The 23,098-nt window shown below is 38.8% G+C and overlaps 1 protein-coding gene across 3 annotated transcripts in view; it reads left to right on the top strand.

Moving 5' to 3' along the window:
- The window catches only part of RGS7 (regulator of G protein signaling 7), a 186,542-nt gene extending 165,526 nt beyond the window's left edge, over positions 1-21,016 (top strand). Inside the window, exons 9-17 of one of the 3 annotated variants that reach the window (XM_061624592.1) lie at positions 1,881-1,955; positions 5,264-5,362; positions 6,958-7,019; positions 7,255-7,365; positions 8,309-8,434; positions 10,153-10,339; positions 13,535-13,624; positions 15,821-15,874; positions 20,414-21,016. In XM_061624592.1, the coding sequence (XP_061480576.1) occupies positions 1,881-1,955; positions 5,264-5,362; positions 6,958-7,019; positions 7,255-7,365; positions 8,309-8,434; positions 10,153-10,339; positions 13,535-13,624; positions 15,821-15,874; positions 20,414-20,464 (855 nt within the window). In that variant the 3' untranslated portion in view covers positions 20,465-21,016. Of the gene's footprint in view, positions 1-1,880; positions 1,956-5,263; positions 5,363-6,957; positions 7,020-7,254; positions 7,366-8,308; positions 8,435-10,152; positions 10,340-13,534; positions 13,625-15,820; positions 15,875-16,431; positions 16,507-20,413 lie in introns of those variants that run through there. The other 2 variants (XM_061624591.1, XM_061624593.1) reach the window with 2 other exon arrangements.
- Positions 21,017-23,098: the final 2,082 nt, after the last annotated feature.

The raw sequence follows: 23,098 nt of genomic DNA, 5'->3' as shown, positions 1-23,098 counted from the left end.
AAACATCAAGTCAACTTTGAATTTATCCACAGCGTCTATTTCTCACAATTTGTATTCATACTGCAAGGCTGGCAAGCTCATTAGGAGGAGCGGGATGGCACCAATGCAAGGAAGATGTGCAAATCCCAACAAAATTTATCTCAAATAAAACCAAATTACAATACAATTAAATAGCTAAAAATATAAAGTATGTTAACCCTTCCTTTCCCAAACCCTGTACTTTTAAAACTTGACTAGCTATTGTAATATCATAAAGAATAGACCACAGAATGTCAGGCATCTTCATTTCTGCATATCCTAGGTAAATGTCAGAGATAAAAATAATAGATTGCCTCATGTGGTCAAATTGTAACCTTTCAAATGTCATTATTTTCATGCTTCAGATTAAAATGGGCAAAATCACCTTAACATCTAGAGGCAAGGCATGCTTTTAAAGCAAAGCAGGCTGCTTTACCTTACATTTTGTGTCAGCTTTCTAACATTGATCAAAAATGCTCCACTGAACTACTCATGGAATTTTTCTTAACAAAGGTCAGAATAACAAAAAAAAAGTAGATGGGGAGCTCTCTCTTGAGTTTCTTGGAAGATACAGAATGTACAAAGTCTTTTTATTGGGGGGGCACTTCATAATCTAGTTAAACTATCCCTTCATTAGGGTGATGAAAAAGCATGAATATTTATGCTCTCCCACCACTTTTAAACATAAAGACTGACAGTACTGGATGATCTGTGTGATCCTGCTACCCATCTGTCTTGGGAGAAGATTGCTTGAATCCTCTGCAGAAAGGGCTGAATTGCATGTTATGTTATAGGTGTAAGGGCTGCGCATGGATGCTTCCCCATCACACATACAGAGAAATTGCTGTGTGTAAAGCAGGCCTTTGATTGTTCACATGTAAAACATACCCTTTACATATAAAGGACTCCAGATTACATCATTGCCTCTCTGGAACAGTCTTTGCCAACCTAGTGCTCTTCAGATGTTTTAGACCAGCCTTTCCAAACCAGTGTGCCTCCAGATGTTGTTGGACCACAACTCCCATCTTTCCTGACCATTGGCAATGCTGATGGGAGTTGTGGTCCAACAGCATCTGGAGGCACACTGGTTGGGAAAGGCTGTCCCTTCAGCCCCAGCCAGCACAGTGGTACTGGCTGGGGCTGAAGGGAATTGTAGACCAAAACATCTGGAGGGCACCAGGTTGGTGAAGCCTGCTCTGGATGAAAGGCCCTTGGGTAGACAGGCAGGGAAAGATCTCAACAGTCTAGAAAGCAGCTGCCAATCAAGGTAGATAGTGATAGATACAAAGGACAATTATTAACAAAGCGAGCATGGTATGCTTAAAGAAGGAATGTAAAAGGAAGCACAGCTGGTGCTAATTGTACCTTAACAGTTATTATTATAGTAAAGGAGGTACTAGCTTAAAATCAGAATCTGTCCAGTATGTTTCATTCTCCCACAATGTATCTAAATTGGTTTGACAATTTTTCCCATTTAATATCAGCTTGTAATGCAGCAATTGCAACGAGAAGGTTTAATTATCTGTTTTTAAAGAAAAACAGACACTTTGTGGTTAGAGGTGGAGCCAAGAATGATGGACTGACAGCTACATATTTATTCACTATTTGATTATAGTGATTAACCAATAAATCTCCATTTATTGTTCTACAATGTACGAGAGTGATTTTTTTATGTTTGTTTTTAAAAACAACAAACTAGATTTCTAGATTCTAATCAGCCAAAAATACAGGAATGACTCATTTGGACTGGAACAGTGAGCTGATGAATGAAGCCAAACTTCCATAACTGAAAGCCAAATTCATTAGCTAAATGCGTTAAATATGAAGTTATCACATTTATATGTTGATTTTGGTTTTTTTAGCCTGGATGTGTAAATACTACTGAAGTGGATATTAAAAAGTCTTCTAGAATGAGAAATCCTCACAAAACAAGAAAGGTATGGTCTTCTCTTACCATTTACATACATGGTAAATATTTTTCCTCTCTTATAGTGAAGAAACAAAACGCTTCATAATATTTTGGGGCACATATAGCATCAATAAGCTATTTGCAAAATGAAAAGAACTTTAGTAGTAAACAGGTACTGTCTCACTCCTATAAAAGCAGGTATAGTGCTGTAGTTTTGGGCATGCCCTTTGATCTGGCAGTTTTCCTACCTGTGATTCAATTCTCAGGTCTGTCCTGCTCATCAAGAATAGGTTAATATTTATTCTGCAATGGTGTACTTCGCTGGCATTAACACCTGCTGGAATCAATGTGTTCAGGGGCTGCACTGTAGGATCTGACTGATGACAGTTTGCAGGTGATGCTGCATAATATTTCTAGTCATGGCATGCATGTAAGGTGACTTTCCTGAGGCATAAAATGTATCTGACAGGTAGAAATTAGAAATCTGAATTATGTTTTCTTCTAGTAATAAAGTGCAATAACTGATCATAACAGATGAAGGAAAGGAAAACTAATCCTGCTTTTCAAACAAGTTTGAACATTTTAAATCCAAATCAGCACCCCGACATTAATTATTTATCTTAGTGGATTATGACATTCCGAGATACAAAGTATTCTGCAATGAGAAATGGAAAGTTATACCATATGCACAGCTTGAAATATATGTTTTGTCACTGCACTGTACATCTCTGAATTAACAAATACCCGTCCAACTCGCAATCCAGTTAAACTGAAATATTAGAATTTAAGCTGGTTATAACTAGGTTGTAATGACATTTTGGGTACAGTTTATGTTAATAAGTTGTGCCAAGACTTAATCGTGTATCAAATGTCCAACACATATTGAGGATGTGTATAAACAGTAATCCATTATAGCACTGTACCTCTTATTTTTTGCCGCAGCCTGCAAGTATAAGCTGTTCTTCGATCATTTCTCCTTGTTGCTGTACTACATTGTCTAATAAAGTATTTATTTATTTATTTATTTATTACATTTATATACCACCCCATAGCTGAAGCTCTCTGATTAACATGCTTAAATGCAAGTGTTACAACGTTATAAGTAGTAGTGGCCTGTTTGGTGGAGCAGAACACTGGCATTGCCACAACTTACCTGGACCAGGCTAGGGTGGGCCATGGCAGGGCTGGGGCTGCACAGGCATACCAGCAGAAGTGCAGGATTGGGTTTGGTAGTACACCTACACAGCCATGACCTCACCGCCATCCTGTCTTGCTCCAGATCCATATAAATAAGTTGCAGAGATGTCAGTGCTGGGAGAACAGTCTTGCGGCTCTGCCCCACCACAAAGTCCACTATTGGTCATAAGAATCACCACCCAGAGTTCTATCATTAATAGAAGGAGAATATAGGTGACTCGTTTATTACACATTCTATCACATATTTTACATCTGTATCTTAGAAGAAATTAGCAGTCTTGCACCCAGCATTGCTCAGGAATTCTAAGACTAAAAATCAGTGCAGTTTTGAAATGGGAAACCAGGGTTGTTTTGAGAGGTTCAGTCTGCCATCTTGATTCAAAATGGTGTCCAGTTGTATCCAAACATAGACAAAAACCTTCTCCTTGATCTCAGGAACATCATGCAAAATTTGATTATGATATCTTAAGAGGTGTCCAAGTGCATAGCGGAAAAAAAAACAACTTTCCAAAATTTATAGTAGATAAGAGGTATATGGATCTGTTGGAGCAAGCAAGAACCTTTCAGTACTTGGGGATTCTTTCACTCCTCATTAATATGGAAAACACACATAAAACAAGCTATAGACTTAAGGTATAATTGGCTCACAGGCTATTATTTATTTGTTTATTATACTAAAGATGGAAGTTTGTTCCAGCCATCCCCCAGATTTCTAGGGCCAAGATTGTAGCCCAGTTGTTGCTTGGAGTTGCTATTTGGATGGGGGGGCATTTTTAACACTTTAGAGAAGATAAAAGGATATTTTATGAGATTTTTTAAAAACCCTAAATGTGTAGGGAGTGTAGTTCTGAATCTTGAGGTGCAATCTCATGGGAACTGTTTTCAAAAATTCATTATCTATAGATTTTTTCATGAACTCCTGGAAAAATTATTCTGCATAAAATACATCTTTTGGGAATTTCTGTGGACATTCTCACTGCGTTATGAGAAAACTAAAGCATGTGTCAAGCAAAGAAATAAGCATATGGGTCTTTGAGAGCAGACTCCACTGGAAGAAAGTGTATGAGGGCTATCAGGAATTACTAAAAAGGTAGCCCCTTTTTAAAGTTTAGTAATCCAGATAAGGGCTCGGATGATCTCAGAGTTAGTTTTGAATGGATGTAAAGTTTTGTATGTCTGGTTTGTATTTTTATGCTATATGTAATATTCCATGCTATTTGGAGGCTGTTGCTCCAGTTTCTTTTTACAATGGGTCTATGACCACAGAAGGAAGAGCCATAGCTCGATGGTGCAGCACATGCATTGCATCAAAAGGTCTCAGGTTCATTTCCTGGCATCTGCAGGTAGGGCTAAAAAAGACTTCTGTCTGAAACTCTGGAGAGTCATTGCCAGCTCAGTGTAGGCTGTACTGAATTGGAGAGACCAATGGTCTGACTTGATTCAAGGCAATGTCCTATGCTGTGTAGTAAAATCCTCCTTACTAGTTGGCAGAATGATACAGTAGATCATGCTATACCATCATTCCCGGACTTGGGAGAGCTTGGCCACAGTAGTTCAGGCACTGGTGACTTCAAGTCTGGATTACTGCAATGCACTTATGTGGGGCTTCCCTTGCACTTCACCCAGACACTGCAATTACTGCAGAATGCTGCAGCCAGATTGCTGACATGTGTGACATCAGGCAAGCTCCTTCACTGTATTCCTTTCGGTGCCTGCTTAAAACTTTTCTGTTTAGGCAAGCCTTTCCAGACACATAAATCTGTTTTAATCTTTTTAGTTAGTAGCTATTTAATTGTTTTAAATATGTTTTTAATTACTTGTTTTTAACTGATAATTTTGATGTTTTTTGTAAACTACTTGGAGGTCTTTACATTCAAGCAGTATATAAATGTTGTTAAATAAAATCAATCAATCGATCATGAGAGAACTCACCAGAGAATGAGTTGGTAGGCTGCATGGTCTTATTATCATAGTATGGCACAAGTCAATTTATTAATGCATGGTAATTTAAAATATTGAAACAGGGCTTACAGAGTTCATGTACTGAATGTTTTGTTTAAATATAAGCATTATTATCTATCTATGCATGACAAAACAGTGCCAAGATACTAATTTCTCTCTTTCAATGTTTACATACAGTCTGTTTATGGATTACAGAATGACATTCGAAGTCACAGTCCTACACCCATACCCGTGCCAGAAACTAAACCACCCACAGAAGAGGAATTGCGTCAAAAGGTTTGCGACCCACTTATTTTGAACAAGGTCTCCAGAATACTTAAAAAAAACACATCAGAACTGGACAATATATTTCTGTCCATCACAATATATCTGGAAATCCAGATATAACATGAAACAGAGATAAGATGATCAAATCTAGAGGACAATCCAGTTGGTCCCCTGTGCACGGAAATGCATAAGCGTAGCACTTTCTATATGAGCACAGCTTTGTGCATGCAGGACTGGGGCCTGTGATGAGGGCTGTCAGTGGAAGGAGACATACACAGGAGCAAGGGGGGAAGTATGCCATTGAAAATGGCATTGCATCACACACGCAGAGAGACATTTTTCCTGTTTAGCTTTAAAAGAGTATTTTTCTTAAGATACATAACGAAACATTATTTTGCCAAGAAACTCTTCAATTGCTTATAGGAATCTACTGCCTATTACTTATATAAGAATTTATGCAATTTATAGAACCAGTGGATCCATATATGTACAAAATGAGGATACCTAAGCTGGAAAGGAGGGATATTTTGACTGCAAAAGGCTGATTGATTATGTTGCAAAGAGAGCTGCTGAACTGCTGTATTTTAGTGGCTAAGCATAGGGCTGTATGTTAGGTGCCTCCTTCAAATTTCACCTCATCCATAACTCGCTTAGTGTGGCCTTAGGCAAATTCCATCCACAATATGAAAAGGATAATGCTGTTTTACCTTACCAGACTGTTGTAAGGATTAGTTCATAGTCATTAAGTGCTTTGAGCACGTGAAATGCTAAATTTTGTTATTCCAAACAGAATGCATTAAAGTCTCAATCCAGAGCTCTTAATATTTGTAGAAGTTGAAGTTCCAGAATTTCAGTGGAAGAGATTTAAACAGATTGCATAATCAGTTCCAAAATGCTTAGCTTTGTCTGAATCGTGCCATTACATTCTTAATACAGAATTGGGGAGGGGGGGGGGAAGAACCTTAGCTTTTAGGGTAAAAATTTCCCAGAGGTGAACACATTTGAGCCCTTATTGCAATGGGAGAATTATCACCTTGCCATCATTTTGTGGTGGGTCCACACTGAGCTTCTGATGTGTGGTGGCAAATGGTCTGCATTTCCACACTGCTGCTTGGGCAGGCTCTGGGCATGGGGATCAATCAGAGCACCCAGCTGTTCCTGGGGATGGGATCTAGGGTGCAGACTGGAGTGAAGATTTTCTCTCTCTAGTTCACATCTGGGCTATATAAGCCAGCCTTGGCTGCAGCTTTGACACTGTTGTCTTGTCTTATGGTGATCATTGCTCCTGGATGTCACGTCTAGTTGCAGCTGGGTCACAATTAAGTTTAAGATTACCATACATACACCTTTCCTTGGATTCAGCAACAAAGGTCCCATTGATTTTAAAGTTTCCAGATTACACTTTGGGTTGGATTGTTCATTCAGTTGGTTTGATTTATAACCAGCCCTATGCACAAGGGCCAGAACTGAGCATGCAGTTCATATGCAGGATTCCCATTTTTTTCTTAGATCAAATAAAATTCTACTTATTCAAAAGTTAGAGCATCTGAAAAACACGGTTCAGCAATTATTTTATTTTGGTCTTCTGTTTTTGCGTTTTGTAGATAAAGTATTGGCAAGTACAGCTAGATAGACACCGATTAAAAATGTCAAAGGTTGCAGAAAGGTATGTATGTTACTATTTATTTCCTGTTGATTACTTTCAGTTCTACCACATTCTTTACCAGATACCAGATGGTACTGACACAAGAATACTGAATTTTGTTATAATCTTCTCCAAAACCTTTTTTTTTAAATCACAGAGTAAGTTACCCAATGAAAACAAGATACTAACAATAATATTAACAGTAATAGTAGCAATCATGTTATGAAAATGTCAGATTATTTTTGTTTTTTTCTAGTTTATTAGCTTATACTGAACAGTATGTGGAATATGATCCATTTCTGGTGCCACCTGACCCATCTAATCCTTGGTTGTCAGATGATACTACTTTCTGGGAAGCAGAAGCAAGGTATGTTGTGTGCGATTTGGACCTATGCCTTATTTTCAGACAAATGGTACTTCTTCAGCAAGGCTTGGTTTGAAAATTCAGTTTAAATAGAGATAGAGAAATAATTGTTTCAAGCTGAAATTCACAGTCATTCACACTCCATGTTTCCCCACACCTAATAAAAGGAAAATCAAGGATCATGGCTTGGACATCAGGGCTTACCTATGATCCCTTTAGAAACAAAAGCAAAGTGCTGGCCAGTTACGTAGCAGGAAACTGAAGCTTTCTCTCCATCTGCTGTGTGATCAGGCACTACCTTTATTCCAGGATTAGCTACATCAGCAGTATTGCACAAAGTTGTGAAGCAAGAAATGAGAAATATGGGATGGAGGAAGTGTCATGGGTGGATCCTAAAAATATTGTGGCTTCTGAGGAGTAACATAGCACAGCAACAGTGGAACAAAAAGCAACACACTCAAGCACTTTCCTTGGTCAAGAAGCCAAGCTGATGCCAGTTTATGAACCATCGCTTTTCATAAACCATCACCATTTTTATCTTTAGAAAGATATCATTAGTCACCAGTATACTCTACAGTTGTAGTCTTAGTGTGTGTTTTACTGCTTTTTACGCATCATTAAATTAGCTTCAGGGCTAATTACCCTTAAAGCCAATTTACATTGCATGCATCATCTTTTCAAAACAAACTCAGCAACAAATTAAACACTCATTCTGATGGTGTATACCTGTCTTTTCAAGATGGAGGTGATGGAAATTACCTCCCTGTAAGGAAAAAAATAAGGTTGGCAGCAGCCCCTAGACTTATCTGATACAATTTTCTATAAAGTGCCATTTCAGAAAATGGAAAACTAATAATTGAGCTTTAGCATGTACATAACTGATGAAGCCATTTTTGAAAAACTAAAGCCTTAACTCTGTCTCTGAAAAACCCTTCCCCCTTTTCAGTAAAGAGCCAAATCAGCAAAGAGTAAAACGATGGGGATTTGGCATGGATGAAGCCCTGAAAGACCCAGTAGGAAGAGAACAGTTTCTCAAATACTTGGAGTCTGAATTCAGCTCAGAGAATTTAAGGTAAGAAGTTTGCTTTGCTTGTAGTAATGTTCTCCTTCTTGATTTGTCCCATTACAGGCATAGAACTAGAAACTAATATTTCTAAAGAGACTAATTCAAACTTCCTGAGAGTCTAGCCAGATAATTTTGCCAGAGATTGTAGTCAAATCATCCTATTAGTCATCTCTCTGTCCATATGGTATTTCCCCCATGTTCAAATGACATTTGAGACACTAAATTGGTAAAAATAAGGGAATAGACGCTTTGCATCCCTATTTGCAAGATGTAATTAGTGGGATCTATAGTCATAGGAATCTTATAAAAACAGCATGTCAGTGTTTGAACTTATCACCAATGGTGGGGTGATTATGACATAAATAGGAACTGCTATGTGATACTTTATGATCTACACAGGACAGTAGTTATATATCCTTCTGTTCTTTAGAACCCATGTCTTGTTTAATTCTCCTGAGACCTGTTTCAAGAAATGTATAAGAGCTCTTATGTGAAATGCTCCAGGAAGATGTACAGTTCATCCAAAGGGATGTGCATGTGTTCCACATATGCACTACACACATGCACACTCATTCCATCACCAAGATGTTCCCCCTGAAAAGCCAGTACTGAAGATTGGGCTAGCCATTGGAGCAGGATTTGATGTGCCAGGAGGGGCAGTATCTGGATGAGGAAATTGACAGTCAATCCATGTATGCATATAAACCACTTTGTTGCATACTGGCAGGCCATAAATGGAACAATTTCTTAAGCATGTGGTTAATGCTGTACCTTACTAAGAATTATCAATGGTTTCAGGTAATGTTCATGGAAATATGTGTATGTGTTTTCAGGGGTTTAGAAGGACAGTAAGATTACTGGATGAAATAGTGAATTTGGAGTTTGAGAAAAGAGATGTTTGTAGAAAAGGAAATGCTTTGTATGTGAGACAGATATTGATAAAGGATGATTTCTTGCAACTTTTGAACATCATTCAATGGCAGCAGCAACAGGTACAGATCATGGCATACCTCAACAGTGCTGAAGTAGAACTCCCCATGCTTCTGCCACTGCCTTGAAATGTCTTGAAATGGTACTAGGTTCCCTTCCCCTGGTAGTTCACCAGCCATCTTCCACATGAGCTGCAAAGTTTCCTTCAGTCAAGAATTCTGTTTGTGTGTAAAACTGGGTTGGGTAACCTATGCCCACCCACCAAGACGATGTTGGACTACAACCCCCATTATCCCTAATCATTCGCCATACAGGGTGAGATTGACGAAATTTGGAGTCCATCAACAGGTTCTCCTAGTGTAACACAATGTATTAGTTGTAGGCATCTTTAAAGGCACAATACTCCCTCCCCCAGCATAGCTATGAGTGCAGGAGGACATCATAGCCTCCCCTCCCCTCCCCGCTAAAGGATGAGTAATTTGTGGGCTGTGCTCCTAGGGAAGAGAAAAATAACTGGGTGAATGGTAACACCTCCTTTTCAAAGAATATTCCCCACACATGCAACCAATTGGGAAAGTTGAAAGAGTCAAGAGGGATCCATTAAGCACAATGCTGATTCCCATCCAGCCATGAGCTGGGAGATGGTGATTTTATGACCACTATGGTGCTTTCATAAATTCTCCAAATATATATTTTAAATGCACATTTTATAAGTTTAAATAGAAAGATGCTGTTGGGGCAAGTGATACTGAAATCTAGCTTCATAAGTAATGTTTCCACATTTCCCTGTATAGGTTCTGGTTAGCAGTAGAAGATCTGAAGAAGAGACCAATACGGGAAGTCCCTGTGAGAGTGCAGGAAATCTGGCAAGAATTTCTTGCCCCTGGAGCACCGAGTGCCATTAACCTAGATTCAAAAAGTTATGACAAAACCACACAGAATGTAAAAGAACCAGGGCGGTACACATTTGACGATGCTCAGGTTTGCAAATTCCATTCATATCTAAATAAACTATGGAGATATACAGGCGTGGAAACCTATGAAAAGTTCTTCAGTCCATTTCCAGTTTTCTAAATGTATCATTGGCAGAATGTTCAGGATTCGCATGACATGCCATAGACCCAATGTGCCGCCATCTAAGACCCACAAGTTGTTTTAATGATTCGCTTGCTAGCCACTTTTTCTAAAAGGGCATGATTCAGTCATACTTAAGCATATTCAAGACATTATTTCAGTGAATGGGTTTTTTTTAGAAAAAATAACACTTTTCTAAGATGTTCAAAGCACATACTGTATGTTCATTCAATCTGTATAAGAATATTGTCAAACTGGACAATATATTATTATCTCTATCATAATATTAGAGGGCTCAGGAGAAGAAATACTGCCTGAAGCTAACTAGTCAACTTGTGCTAACCTGAAATTTGAACCAGGGTACTCCAACTCATAATTCATAGTCTTATCACTAGACCACGCCAGCTTTTAGAGCAAACGTTCTGATGACACCAGATTGTTCAGGGTGTTTTCAACAAAATGGGATTGTGAAGAGCTCCAAAAGGATCTCTTCAAACTGGGGGAATGAGCAGTAAAACGGCAAATGTAATTCAGGAAAAGTATAAGGTGATTGTTGAGAGAACATGAAGGGTGCCACTGCCTCCCACATCATTCCTGTCCCAGCTTGCTCAAACAAAAACACAGGCAAGGTGGAAGGGGTGTGACACAGCTGTGAAGTGTTACAGAGTCAATCACAGCAGCTGCCTGAAAGGCAGGACATTAAAGGATCAGAAGGAGGTCCTAGGTTGGGAGCAATTCCAGTCTTGGTACATAAAATGCTATAATGTGTTTCTGAACCCTTAAATTTACAAAACATACACAACCAATGCTATTTTTATGCCACTAGATGGCTGTCTGTAGTCATATTTTTGATGCAAGTATTCTTAATTGACTCAGTGTGGAGGCAGGTAGGCAGGAGAGATTAGATAAGTGGTTTGGTGCAGGGGATTGTTCTATATTTACTTATGGTACATGTAGTTAAGGTCATTGGTTGCATTGAGATGAACAGTTTTTGCTTTTAAAAAAGCTCATTTGTTAATGGTAGTTCTACTGTATTAGAAATGGATAACTGCAGCAATCAACCATCTAAAGATAAGAGGGGATTTTGGTTTTAGATACAATTTTGTCTCTCACAGACTTCTTTACACAGACTTCTTTACTTCTCACAGACCTTTAAGCTCTCCATGTTCTTGCCCCACCCTATCTTTTGTCCTTTGTCATGTCCCTGTTCTTTCAAAACCCCTCAGCTGCTCAGGGTCTCATGTTTTCTAGCAAAAATCTACCAATTCTCCCTTGCGAAAATTTCCCCTATGTGTGAACCTTCCATGGATGGGCTCCCTTCAAACCCCTCCTTAGTACCATCCTTTTCTAAAGACCTTCTCCTCGGTTCCATAATCCCCATTTCCACCATGCACACACATGGTCCACATACAGTAAGTAATGATTTTGAGAAAATATTTTTCCATGCTCAAAAGCTCAGAATACATCTTTACATAGCGCTTTTTCTGAGCAGAACAACTTTGTAGCTTTTATCATGTCTTTATTGTTGATGCTGCACATTTCTAAGGAATTTGGATGCAAAGTAATTAGATACAAAGATGCTTGAGATGGACTGACTGACTTGTGCGTCTTGTGCATATGGAAATAATCAACATGACAATCCTTTCTTATCTGTGTGTGCTAGGACTCCCAGCTTGTTTCTAGATGTGGATGTCAGAGTAGTGGATTGTGCATAGCAATATCCCATAGCTGTTTTAACAATTGCAATGTCCCTACTTAGCATAGAAGAGAATTGCTGGATTGGAGTGACTTTTGTTTATAGCCTGTAGGAACGCCCACATTCCTATAAACATAGTATGGCAATTACATGTTACTGACATATTCTCCTGCTCTTACTGCCCTTTGTGAGTCTATCCTAGCCAACATACAGAAAATGTTTACCACATACATCTTCACAGATGTTTTGGTACAGTATACCCATTAGTTCAAGGCATAAAATTCCTCATAGAGGACACATGCTATGGAGTTATTATGTATGTGAGAGCGGTGTTAAAAACAATAGCTTCCATGTGTGCAACTTATGGCTAATTGTTAACACTTTTGCATATGCAAAGTGCACAATATTATATGCTCCACACATCCCCAAATGGAGAGCAATCCCAGGGCAGCACTACATGGCTTTGCCTTCTGATGGGAAGAAATATCAATGGAGACTAATGGTGTTTTGTAGCATTTGGTTTATTTACAAATGAGCATTCCTTGCATGCAGTAGATCTACTGCCAACATCAGATCCACACACACACACACACACACCCTGAGAGATACCAGCTAGATGTCTTCACTTCACAGTTCAGCTGTCTCTGCCTCTAGTGTCTCACTTTGTCACTGTTGTCAAACCTTCAGTACCCCCTCCGCCCTGCCAATTTGGTGAGGGGAAGGAGGGCTTTTGTATTTCAGAGTGATCTCTGTATCTCTCCAAATATTAGCTTGCATTGACGAAACATCAACCATCCATCCTTGGCTTTTAACATTCCTTTTTCCAATCCTATCTGTGATCTTGCAGTATTGCTTCAGAGCATGCTCAGAGTGATAGTGCCACACACAGCAGTTGGGCAGCAATCTCACATCAATGTATTTTCTGTAAACAGTCCGTCGGTGTGGACCTTAAGGAAATCAGTCACCAAGGACCAAGTCATAGGCCATGCCCTCCTGAAGCTCTTGCCCAGCAAGTGCTTGTTTCCTGCAACACAACTGCTACAACAGAATTTTGTAAAAGCAAGTTGGGTGAGCTGCTATTCAAAACCCTACAGTAAATCTTTGCTGTGCCTTTTGCTGGAACAACACTTTGTCAGTGCCAGCTTGATGAGAGCATTCCCATAGCCATTAGACTGCTGTGGTAGTGGACTGTGGGATGTCTGACCCTGTTCACTAACTTCTCACATTGTCAGGTGCAATACAGATGTGCCCACCCAGTGCAGCAAGCATAGAATGCTTTGATATATCCATAGAACTTTATTTAACATAAACAGGCATATAGTAAGCTGTGGTATCTTTTTTTGTATCCTATCACAAACAGTATTTTGTGTCATTTAAACTTTCATATATTTCTTTAAATGTCTTAGGAGCACATTTACAAATTGATGAAAAGTGATTCATATCCTCGTTTTATACGATCCAGTGCCTACCAGGAACTGCTACAGGCCAAGAAGAAGGTATTGATCCATCTTGTCTATGTCTTTCCACTATTTCAGTGGTGGCTTCTCCTTGCTACCATATTGGCTACTTTCTCTTCTTGAGTAATTCAGTTGCATATCTGGTAGATGAAAAGGTTAGTTAAGTTTGAGCATCACACAAATACTGGAGGGCTGATGTGTATATGTCTTGCATATTTGCATGACTGAATATGTTGAACTAATCAGTTCCATCTTGATAAAGTCGATCATGAAGTTCATCTAGGAATCAAAGGACTAAATTAGGACTAAAATATTTTATGAATAGGTCAAATATTTCTAGTAAACTTGGAATAAACTTGGTTATGTAGTCATTTTCACTTCATATCTTATGAAATAATTTTACCTTAAATGCATTTAAGACCCTATAATGCATGGTTACTTGGAAGTAAATCCCATTAAGCTCAATGGAGCTTATTCCCATCACTCACAAGGGTGCTAAGATTGCAGCATAATATTCCATTATTTATAGATTACTGGAAATTCTGATTCTCTTTCCATTATGTCTGTTGCCATATTCCAGAGCCTAGTTACAAGTGTGTCATCTAGCTCTAGTGCATGTCCATTGGGAGGCTCCTTTGTGTAAACCTCATTGAAATGAATGTTGATACAAGGGACAGAAAACAAATAAGATAGGCAGTAGGCCAACCCTTTAAATGACAGAGGTGTTAAGGATAACTAAAGGAGAAAGGGAGACTGCAGAGAATCTAATTTAATTCTTTGCATTGCTCTTCACAGTGAACGAATTTGGACAAATACAGATATTTGTGTCATTGGTTTGAGGAGGGCATCTGAAGAGTTGCTCATTAAAAAAATAGAAAAAATCTCACGTCAATGAAACAACAGAATAGGAAATAAAAATGCAATGAATTAAAAACATCTAAGAGAGAGCAGATAAAGCAAATCTGTGTCTACCCACCCACTGTCCCAGTCAACACTACGCATGATCTCAACAAAGATGGGGTTGGGCTTGAACTTGTTGACTCAGTGTTCAGTGGCAATACAAAAAAACAAAGGAAAATCAGCGTTATGAATTATTAGGAAAGGGATTGAGAATAAAATTACCAATATCATAAGGTCTTTACCTAAATCATTGATGTTCATTGGATACTCTATCCTTTGGAAGGCCAGGCTTCAAACTACATGTCATGCTACACTCATTAAATAATGTTCTTTATATCTTTTTAAAACTCTGAACAGCAGGGGTGTGTGGGTGGGCAATCAGGATTGGGACTTTGGGAGACTGAGGCTTAACCCTTTCCTTTCCCACTATGTTCCTGTCTTCTGAAGTTGCTATATGCCATGGAAGAGAAGTTCCTCTTGACTTCAATGGACTAATTACAGTTTTGGGGACATTTTTCTTGAGACCATAAAAGGTTATACTTCCCCACCCTTTCACCAGTGCCATCCTCCCAGTTCTGATTGGGGCTGCCACTACTGCTATTTAGAGAAAGATATATGGAACTTAATATTACCTGTAGTTTGGTCCTTACATTTAACACCCTATGTGCCTATAGAATAACCTAAAACCAAGCTACCTTTCCTCACCCTTACCTACCCCTATTACATTGCTATTAGTATATTTAAAATGGAGATGTAAAACAAGCCAGAGATTCTGTAATACAGATGATTTTATTGTTTTTGTAAATGTCTGGTCATTTATATATATACTGTATATATTATACCAGTTTGATCCACTTGACAGACATATCTAACCAAAGGCTCACTTCCAGAGATTACTGCATGCACTGGTGCTCTACTTCCCAGATGATCAGCATGGTCAAAGCTGACTGTGCTATACATCTACTCAGTGGTGCAAGAACCATACAGTAGCACTTTGCATGCACTCCTGAGTGCTGGACAAGATTCTCCCATCCTAGCCACACTCTTTTCAATCATATGTGTGCAATCATATTCAGAAGGGAAGTATGGTCCTGTAAGCCTGCTTCTGCGTCCAGGTTGACCTTGCTGGGTCAGGTGAAAAATTGCAAAGCTTTCCCATAATTTTTCTGCAAGCATTTACATCTTCTCCTACACTTGCTTTTGCTTTGTGATTTGTACATGAGCTTTGTGTTTTAGCAGCCCATTGCTTTATTGTTTCTTTCTTTTCCCCATGGCCTGTTCTTTTTTGCTTCTTTTCTTTTGTTTCCTTTTTTATTTTTTTTCTTTCACTTTAAGTTTGGAAACACATTGGATCGTCGAACATCTTTTGAGAAATTCACACGCAGTGTGGTAAGTTCATAACCTTGTAAGCCTTACGGTTAACAGATTTTCCTCAGATGGTATTTGGGCGACAGTCTACACAAGTCACCAAGCCCTGCTTTAATACAGGCCCTATTATTTTGAATAGTTTAAGTGAGCCTCCTCCAACCTGCTCTCCTCCAAATGTTGGACTCCAGCTTCTATCAGCCCCAGCCAACATGGCCAATGGTCCAGGATTATGGTAGTTGTAGTCTAGTAACATCTGGAGAGCACCAGATTGGGGAAGGCTGGTTTAAATGGCAGGAGCAGCTTAAGCAGGCAACCTGTCCACACCTGCTCTTTTCTGGAAACAAAATCTGAATCTTTTCCTTTTAAAAAAGAAGAGAGAGAGATTATTAAAGTATAAAATAATTGAATTGATTACATTTCACTCTGCATTATTTTTTTACCTCAAGCCATCCTTTTAAAAAAATGTTGCATTTGTTTTGGAGGTTTTTTGTTTTTATAAATGTGCCAATGACTTTGGATCACTTTTTTCAACATTGTGAAAGTTCAAACTAAAGCATTCAACACATTTATTTTTGTAGGGCAGAAACATCCCAATTTTCCCATGCCATAAAAACTGTACACCAACACTGAGAGCGAGCTCTAACCTGTTGTGAAAAGAGGTAGAAAGATCTTGGCTTATACTCCAGTTTGTTGACACTGCTGAATCATGTGCATTTCATGTGTGCAAGTGTGTGTGCGTGTGTAAGTGTGATGTATTGTGGCTTTAATGAAGTTGTGTGTTCTGAAGTAGTCATCTGTACAGAACATCAGCAAAGATCATGGTTTTTGTTTTCAGTTTCTTCCTAAGGGATTAACAAACAGTATTCCCAAATTATTTCTTTAATAACTTCCAAATAAGCAAGGCTTAAAATACATCCTAAAGTAGATTTTAATATTGTGAAGGACAATGGAGCAAGTAGAGTTCATGAACAACATTATCTGGAATAGTCTTTGTGAGCTAAAAATAAATAAAAAGTGGGGGAGGGTTGGAGATTGGTATTTAGGTGAACTCATATCTTACAAAGTAAGAACAGTACAATATACATTTAAGAATTAAGCTGGATTTGGGGTTTTTTCATGCTCTCACTCAGATCCTATTCATTTCAATGGGCCTTGCACACTAAGATGTCTTCATGAATTGTGCCCCTAATTGCCAGCCACACAAAAATAAATCATTAGTGGGGAGTTTGAAACAAAAACCCCTATTTTTGCATGGTGGTTTTGCCAGAGCATGTTATTCTGTGAGTTCTGTATCGTCTGGGGGTGGGTGGGGAAAGGGTCTATAAAGCCAACATTATAATAATTGGAGATGTATAATTGAAACTCTCTTTTATTATTATAGATATACTGCTGAACAAAAATTCAAAGCCATACAACATTATTATCAATAGTAATATTAGTTATCATTATTATGGTGTATTTGTATACCACTTCTCAGCCCAAAGGTCTGCGAAGTGGTGAATAGCATACTAAAACAAAACATACAGTAAAGTGCCATCAATCAACCAAAATCAAAACATAGGAAGATCAGAAGAAAGTTTTCCCAAGCTAGGAAACCTCTGAGCTTTGGAGATTTCCTCTTTTTCAATGGCTGTGAGGATGTAACTTCATGGCATAACAAAACTGCTGTGCCATAATGATATGATTCCCTTCTCCCCTCCCTGTGATAGTATAGATGACCAAGCCCCAGCAAACTCTAGGCACACCTGTAATCTTATATAAAGAATAGCCAACTTTATAGCCAATTAAGGTCATGGATGATGGGAGTCTGATAACATCTGGAGGGCACCACCTTGGCTACCTCTGGGATAGAGTATGGCCAAAAGTCCACCAAATAGACAGCAATCCTGTTGAGGCTGCTTGGAGCAGTTTAGATCAGGGCCTGGACATCTGGTATCCAGAACCTATGCCTTGGGTTGGTCAAGCTTTCTATCTGCCCCAGCATGAGATTTGGGTGGGGACACAGCATGTTTTTTGGTCATTTTGTAAAGAACCAAATGTAAATTATATATTTCTTCATGGTACTCATGCTATGGAGGAATAAACTTGGTAAGACCTGTTTCAGGTTAGTAAAGTGTCCAGTTCATACATGATAATCATGTTCACAACTGTAAGAAAGTTTTCCTTGAAGATATGTTACCGTCTCTCTCCTCTACATGGTTTCACTCAGTTATAAATTCCGTGATTATGAAAATTGGTAGCTAGTGAAAACGCACTGAGGTATACAAGTGAGATGTTGCTTACCCATCTGCTAGCACCAAATATGTTGCAGGATGTCAAGGAAGAGGTTATGGCCTTTTTACAAAACACAGTGCTTTTTTCTCTTTAATCCAAGTTTAAATTGCACAATCCAGCCCTATAAACCCACTCAGGACATCTCCTTTTCTTCAGCCAAACTCCTGCCTTTTATAAGGCATACTTGCAGAATATAACAGTCCTTGGTCCAGAGCATAAACAGTGTCTCTCTCTGCCCTTCTGCACCCTGAACCAGTTCTCTTCCATTATAACCCCAAAACCTCAATCACAGCACCAGCAGGTTTGTTAGATAAAACTGTAAGCAGCCATGGTGTGGCAATAGTGGGTGGAGAGGGTCTCCACTTCCTTACCTTTCAGCACCAGGAAACAGTGTTGAGGGTGTGTGCGTGTGCTGCAGTCAACACCAAGCAGGCACACCATTGCTGGGTCAATGTTAGCAGCCTATGTCTGACTGGGCACTGAATCAATCATCCACTCAGCAACTGTGTCCTGGCTGCAGCATCCTGCTTCTGCTGTCTCCTCATGGCATTGAAAGATATGGGCAGGAAGAGGTCTCCCTCTCTATAGCCATGCAATGGCCACCAACGATTACTCAATAAATGTAATGCATAAGACACAAAACACTGCAATACTTTTGCTCAGCTTGTTCCCATCATCTAAATAATCTGAGCATTGCAGATTCAAATGTGGTGGTGTTTGTTGGGTTATCTGACCAGTAGCACTTACATGACATGATCTCAAAGAGCATAGTTACTAGCAGCAGTAAATAAAATATTACCTCAGTTTATTTCGGAAATTAATAAGGAATGCATTCCATACCTTCAAATCTTTTACTTGTATTGCTGAACACACAGCAAGGAAAATGTAAAATGATACATATGGTGTACATGTAAAAACTGAAAAGAAAAAGAAGTCAGAGTTGTGGAAGCCATCTTCTCTCAAGAATTCCAGCCTCTGAAATCTTTTGTTTTAAAACTTTGCTTGTTGATAACCAACACAACCATGCTCTTCTGAAAAATTTAGAAATCACTGCTGCATGTCACTCTCAGGTTTGCAAGTTAAATGATTTCAATTCACACTAGCTTGTTTTTCACGTAATAAAAAAAACATTGTGTTTTTCTGAAATGCCCATTATGTCATGCTTGCTAGTTAATGCAATCAATGACGAGCAAAGTCTAGTTCTGTGATGAAGTTATAGCCATGTATCCACCAACACAAACAACAACAAATGCTGGATGTAACTGATGGATTATAGTGTATATATAGTAGAGTAGTAGAGCTCAAATTAATTTGGAAACATAAAATGTGTGTATATAAATGCAGACACTTGAAATATGAAGTTTTGGCAGTGAACCTCACATCTTGGTTGCTGTTTCCAGAATGCTGCTGCTGAAAGTTAGGCTGTTTTATTATTATTATTATTATTATTATTATTATTATTATTATTATTATTATTATTATTATTGTCATCATTATTATCCTGCCCTTCCTCCCAGAAGGAGCGGAGGGCAGCAATGACACCAGTTTTTTGATTGAGGAGACTTAAAGTGGACTATTGAAATTCATTCAACACGGTTTTGAAAAACACTTCAAAATTCAATTTGATAACTTCAGATGGGTACAATGTGTGGCATGCTCAATCAAGCTTATTTTAACACTGGACTTAGATTTGGTCAGAGTGTTCAAGTACAGGTCCACACATTGATATACATGACTTGAGTTCTTGGCACTTGATTACTATACACTTGGCGATCTGGTAGCTATCTGCATAAACTGACTCAATTGAAAGCTTGCATTTGAGGTGATAAGAAAGTTTTATCTATGGCCCTTTATCTGTAATGGCCAGTTTACAAGTGTATGCCATCTCTTGATATCAGCAGTCATCAGATGAATAAACATTCATGTGTGAAACAGTCCAAGAACTGGGTTCCTGGGTTACATGTCACTGATGCAACATTAAATTTGTATATTTGTTTTAACGTTTTTAATTGTTGTAAACTGCCCAGAGAGCTTCAACTATGGGGCAGTATATAAATGTAATAAATAAATAATAAATAAGTTACCTGCAGCAAGGTAGATGCTTGGAGATGAACTGAGTTTGCAGTGATCATGCCTCTTCTTTCTTTCTTTCTTTCTTTCTTTCTTTCTTTCTTTCTTTCTTTCTTTCTTTCTTTCTTTCTTTCTTTCTTTCTTTCTTTCTTTCTTTCTTTCTTTCTTTCTTTCTTTCTTTCTTTCTTTCTTTCTTTCTTTTTATCTTTTCCTTAGGGGAAATCGCTCACATCAAAGAGACTAACCAGTCTAGTACAGTCCTACTAAAAGGATCACCTTAAAGCATGGAAACAGACTCAGTCATTATACATACTTTGTAGCTCACTAATTGCCTGAAGACAAGAGGACAGTAGAACAAGATGTTGCATGAGCAAAGGACCTGACTTGTTTTCTTTTGTGTATATCAAGGCATTACAGACTCCAAGGGACTCACTAATCTTTTAATGCCTCCATTTTGAAAACTCTCTGCTCACTTTCGCCTTCATATCAAGTTGGATCTGTGTCTCTTTTTTTTCTGCAAGCTGAAGTGCAGTGAAAAAAGCTTCTGTTAGGCAGAGTTTATTCACAATACTGTCAGTCACAAACTGGAGGAAATGTAAAAATAAAAATTGAATATACTAATAAATATACCTACTATGGCATCACAGCTATTGCACAATAAATTAGCACAGAAGGTTCCATCTCACTGATGTATTCACATCAAGAAAGAAGTCTGTGTCTTTGTCTGTTGTCTGTATATTCTATGTTAATGTTTCTTGCATTTATTTTTATACCATATTTTAAGACAAAAAGAACACCTTTTACTCCCTATGTATTAAAGCTGATCCTTTCTCTGTAAATTTGTGTATGTTTATATTGTTGTTTTATCTTTCATTAAAATATGCAGAATCTCTTCCCTTTGATAAGTTTAAGTTTATTGGGTTAGCTAGTAGCAAAATGGTTTTAACTCACTCACTGTTTGGAGAACTGCATTAGAATGGTGTGCGGAATGCTATACAAAAGTGATGCTCAAATTACAGGGGAGGATGAGGGGTCCCAGTCCCCTTCCCTTTTGTGATGTCCCCTTGGGAGAAGGCTACTGGAGAACTGTACATTGTTAATGTTAATGTTTATTTATACCCTGCCTTTCGGTCAAACGGCCCTCAAGGCAACTTACAGAAAAAGTAAACACAAATATAAAAATACATCAACAAGGCAATATATCAATAAACAATACATCAATAAAGCAATACATTGTACAAAAATTAAATTAAATAGCAAATAACATTAATTAAGAAAAAATATCCAGGAAAGGCATTCCATCTCACCTGAACTTACAGCTATTTCAAAGGGCGGTACACCAGTCCGAAACGGTGACGGCCTGCGGCTCAGGCCAGGAGTAGTGCAGCTTAATGCTGGTTAAAAATGGGGAAAGTCAGAGGGTGGGGCTTGTGGATTTTATTAAATTACCCTTACCTTTCTCCCAACAATTCAAGCACAGTACGAAATGCTCCAGTGGCACTCATAGAACTCTTTTATTCTGCCCCATTCATTTCACTGAAGGCAACAATTGTATACTGTCTGTTGTAATGAATAGGGCAACACTTGTGGGCAAGAGCTCTGTATACACATTGGAACATCCCTTCCCAGAAGACTTGCAGGGCATGAAAGTCAAAGGTGCAAATATTTGTTTTAAATATCCTCAGATGAAAGGCTTTCTAACCTGCTCTGGTTTGGATTCCGAATCCAAGTAAGTCTTTTGCAGAAACAAAACTGATGGTTCTTTATTCCTCTAGTGCCATCACACATATAGGTTCTGTTGCACCAGTCAGACCCATGTCTCTAACTGAATGTAGGAAATGGCCACCAGTGCATTCAGGTTGGTGGATTGGCTTCTCAGCCATGTCCCTTCTGCCCACCACCAGAACAGCAACACAGAGAATGAGAGAGCCGGTGAGGTGTAGTAGTAGAGTCTCACGCCAGGATTGAAGTTTAATTCCTCAATCAGCTTGAAGTTCATTGGGTGACCTTGGGCCAGTCACTAGCTCTCAGCCCAACCTTCCCCACAGACTTTTGGTGAGGGTAAAGTGGGGTGGGGGTAATGTGTGCTGCCTTGAGTTCCTTGGGAAAAAGGCAGGATATAAATTCATTGGCGATCACTCATGGCCGAGTAGGATTGTCTTCCAGGGTAAAGTCTTTAACAGTGGGTCCGTAAGTGACTGTGGAGGCCAATTGTGGATCCACACAGCATCCCACAGTGAGGACATAGGTTTCCGGGTGGAAAATGGTCACGATGAGGATTTGTTTGATGTGCCTTCCGCTTAGCTCATTTGTCCCGTTCACCCTGTATTCGTGCTTCTTCAAAGTCCATAGCACCTTTGATAATAGCCAGCCTCTACTTGGGACGTTCATGGGCCAAGACTTCCCAGTTCTAGATACTCATGTTACATTTTTTTAGATTTACTTTAAGAACATCTTTTGCTGTCCACCGATATTCTATTTTCCATCCTTAAGTTGGCAGTAAAGTAGCTGCTTTGGAAGACAGTGATCAGACATTCGAACAACATGGCCAGTCCAGCGAAGTTGATGTTGAAGGATAATTGTTTCAACACTGGTAGTCTTTGCTTCTTCCAATATGCTAACATTAGTCTGTCTTCTCAAGTAATTTCCAGAATTTTCTGGAGGCAGCGTTGGTGGAATCTTTCAAGAAGTTGCGAGAGGTGTTTATAAACGGTCCATGTTTCACAGGTGTACAGTAAGGTCTGTAGTACAGTGGCTTTGTAAATAAGCATTTTGGTCTTCCTGCGAATATCCCGATCCTCGAACTCTCTACACTTCATTCGGGAGAATGCGGCACTCGCAGAGCTCAGACAATGTTGAATTTCAGCATCGGTGTCAGCTTTTACAGAGAGATGGTTGCCA

Source organism: Rhineura floridana, chromosome 4 (assembly GCF_030035675.1).
Source record: "Rhineura floridana isolate rRhiFlo1 chromosome 4, rRhiFlo1.hap2, whole genome shotgun sequence".
Classification (NCBI taxonomy): domain Eukaryota; kingdom Metazoa; phylum Chordata; class Lepidosauria; order Squamata; family Rhineuridae; genus Rhineura; species Rhineura floridana.
The sequence above is the reverse complement of the archived record's forward strand: the minus strand, read 5'-3'. Positions and strand labels throughout refer to the sequence as shown.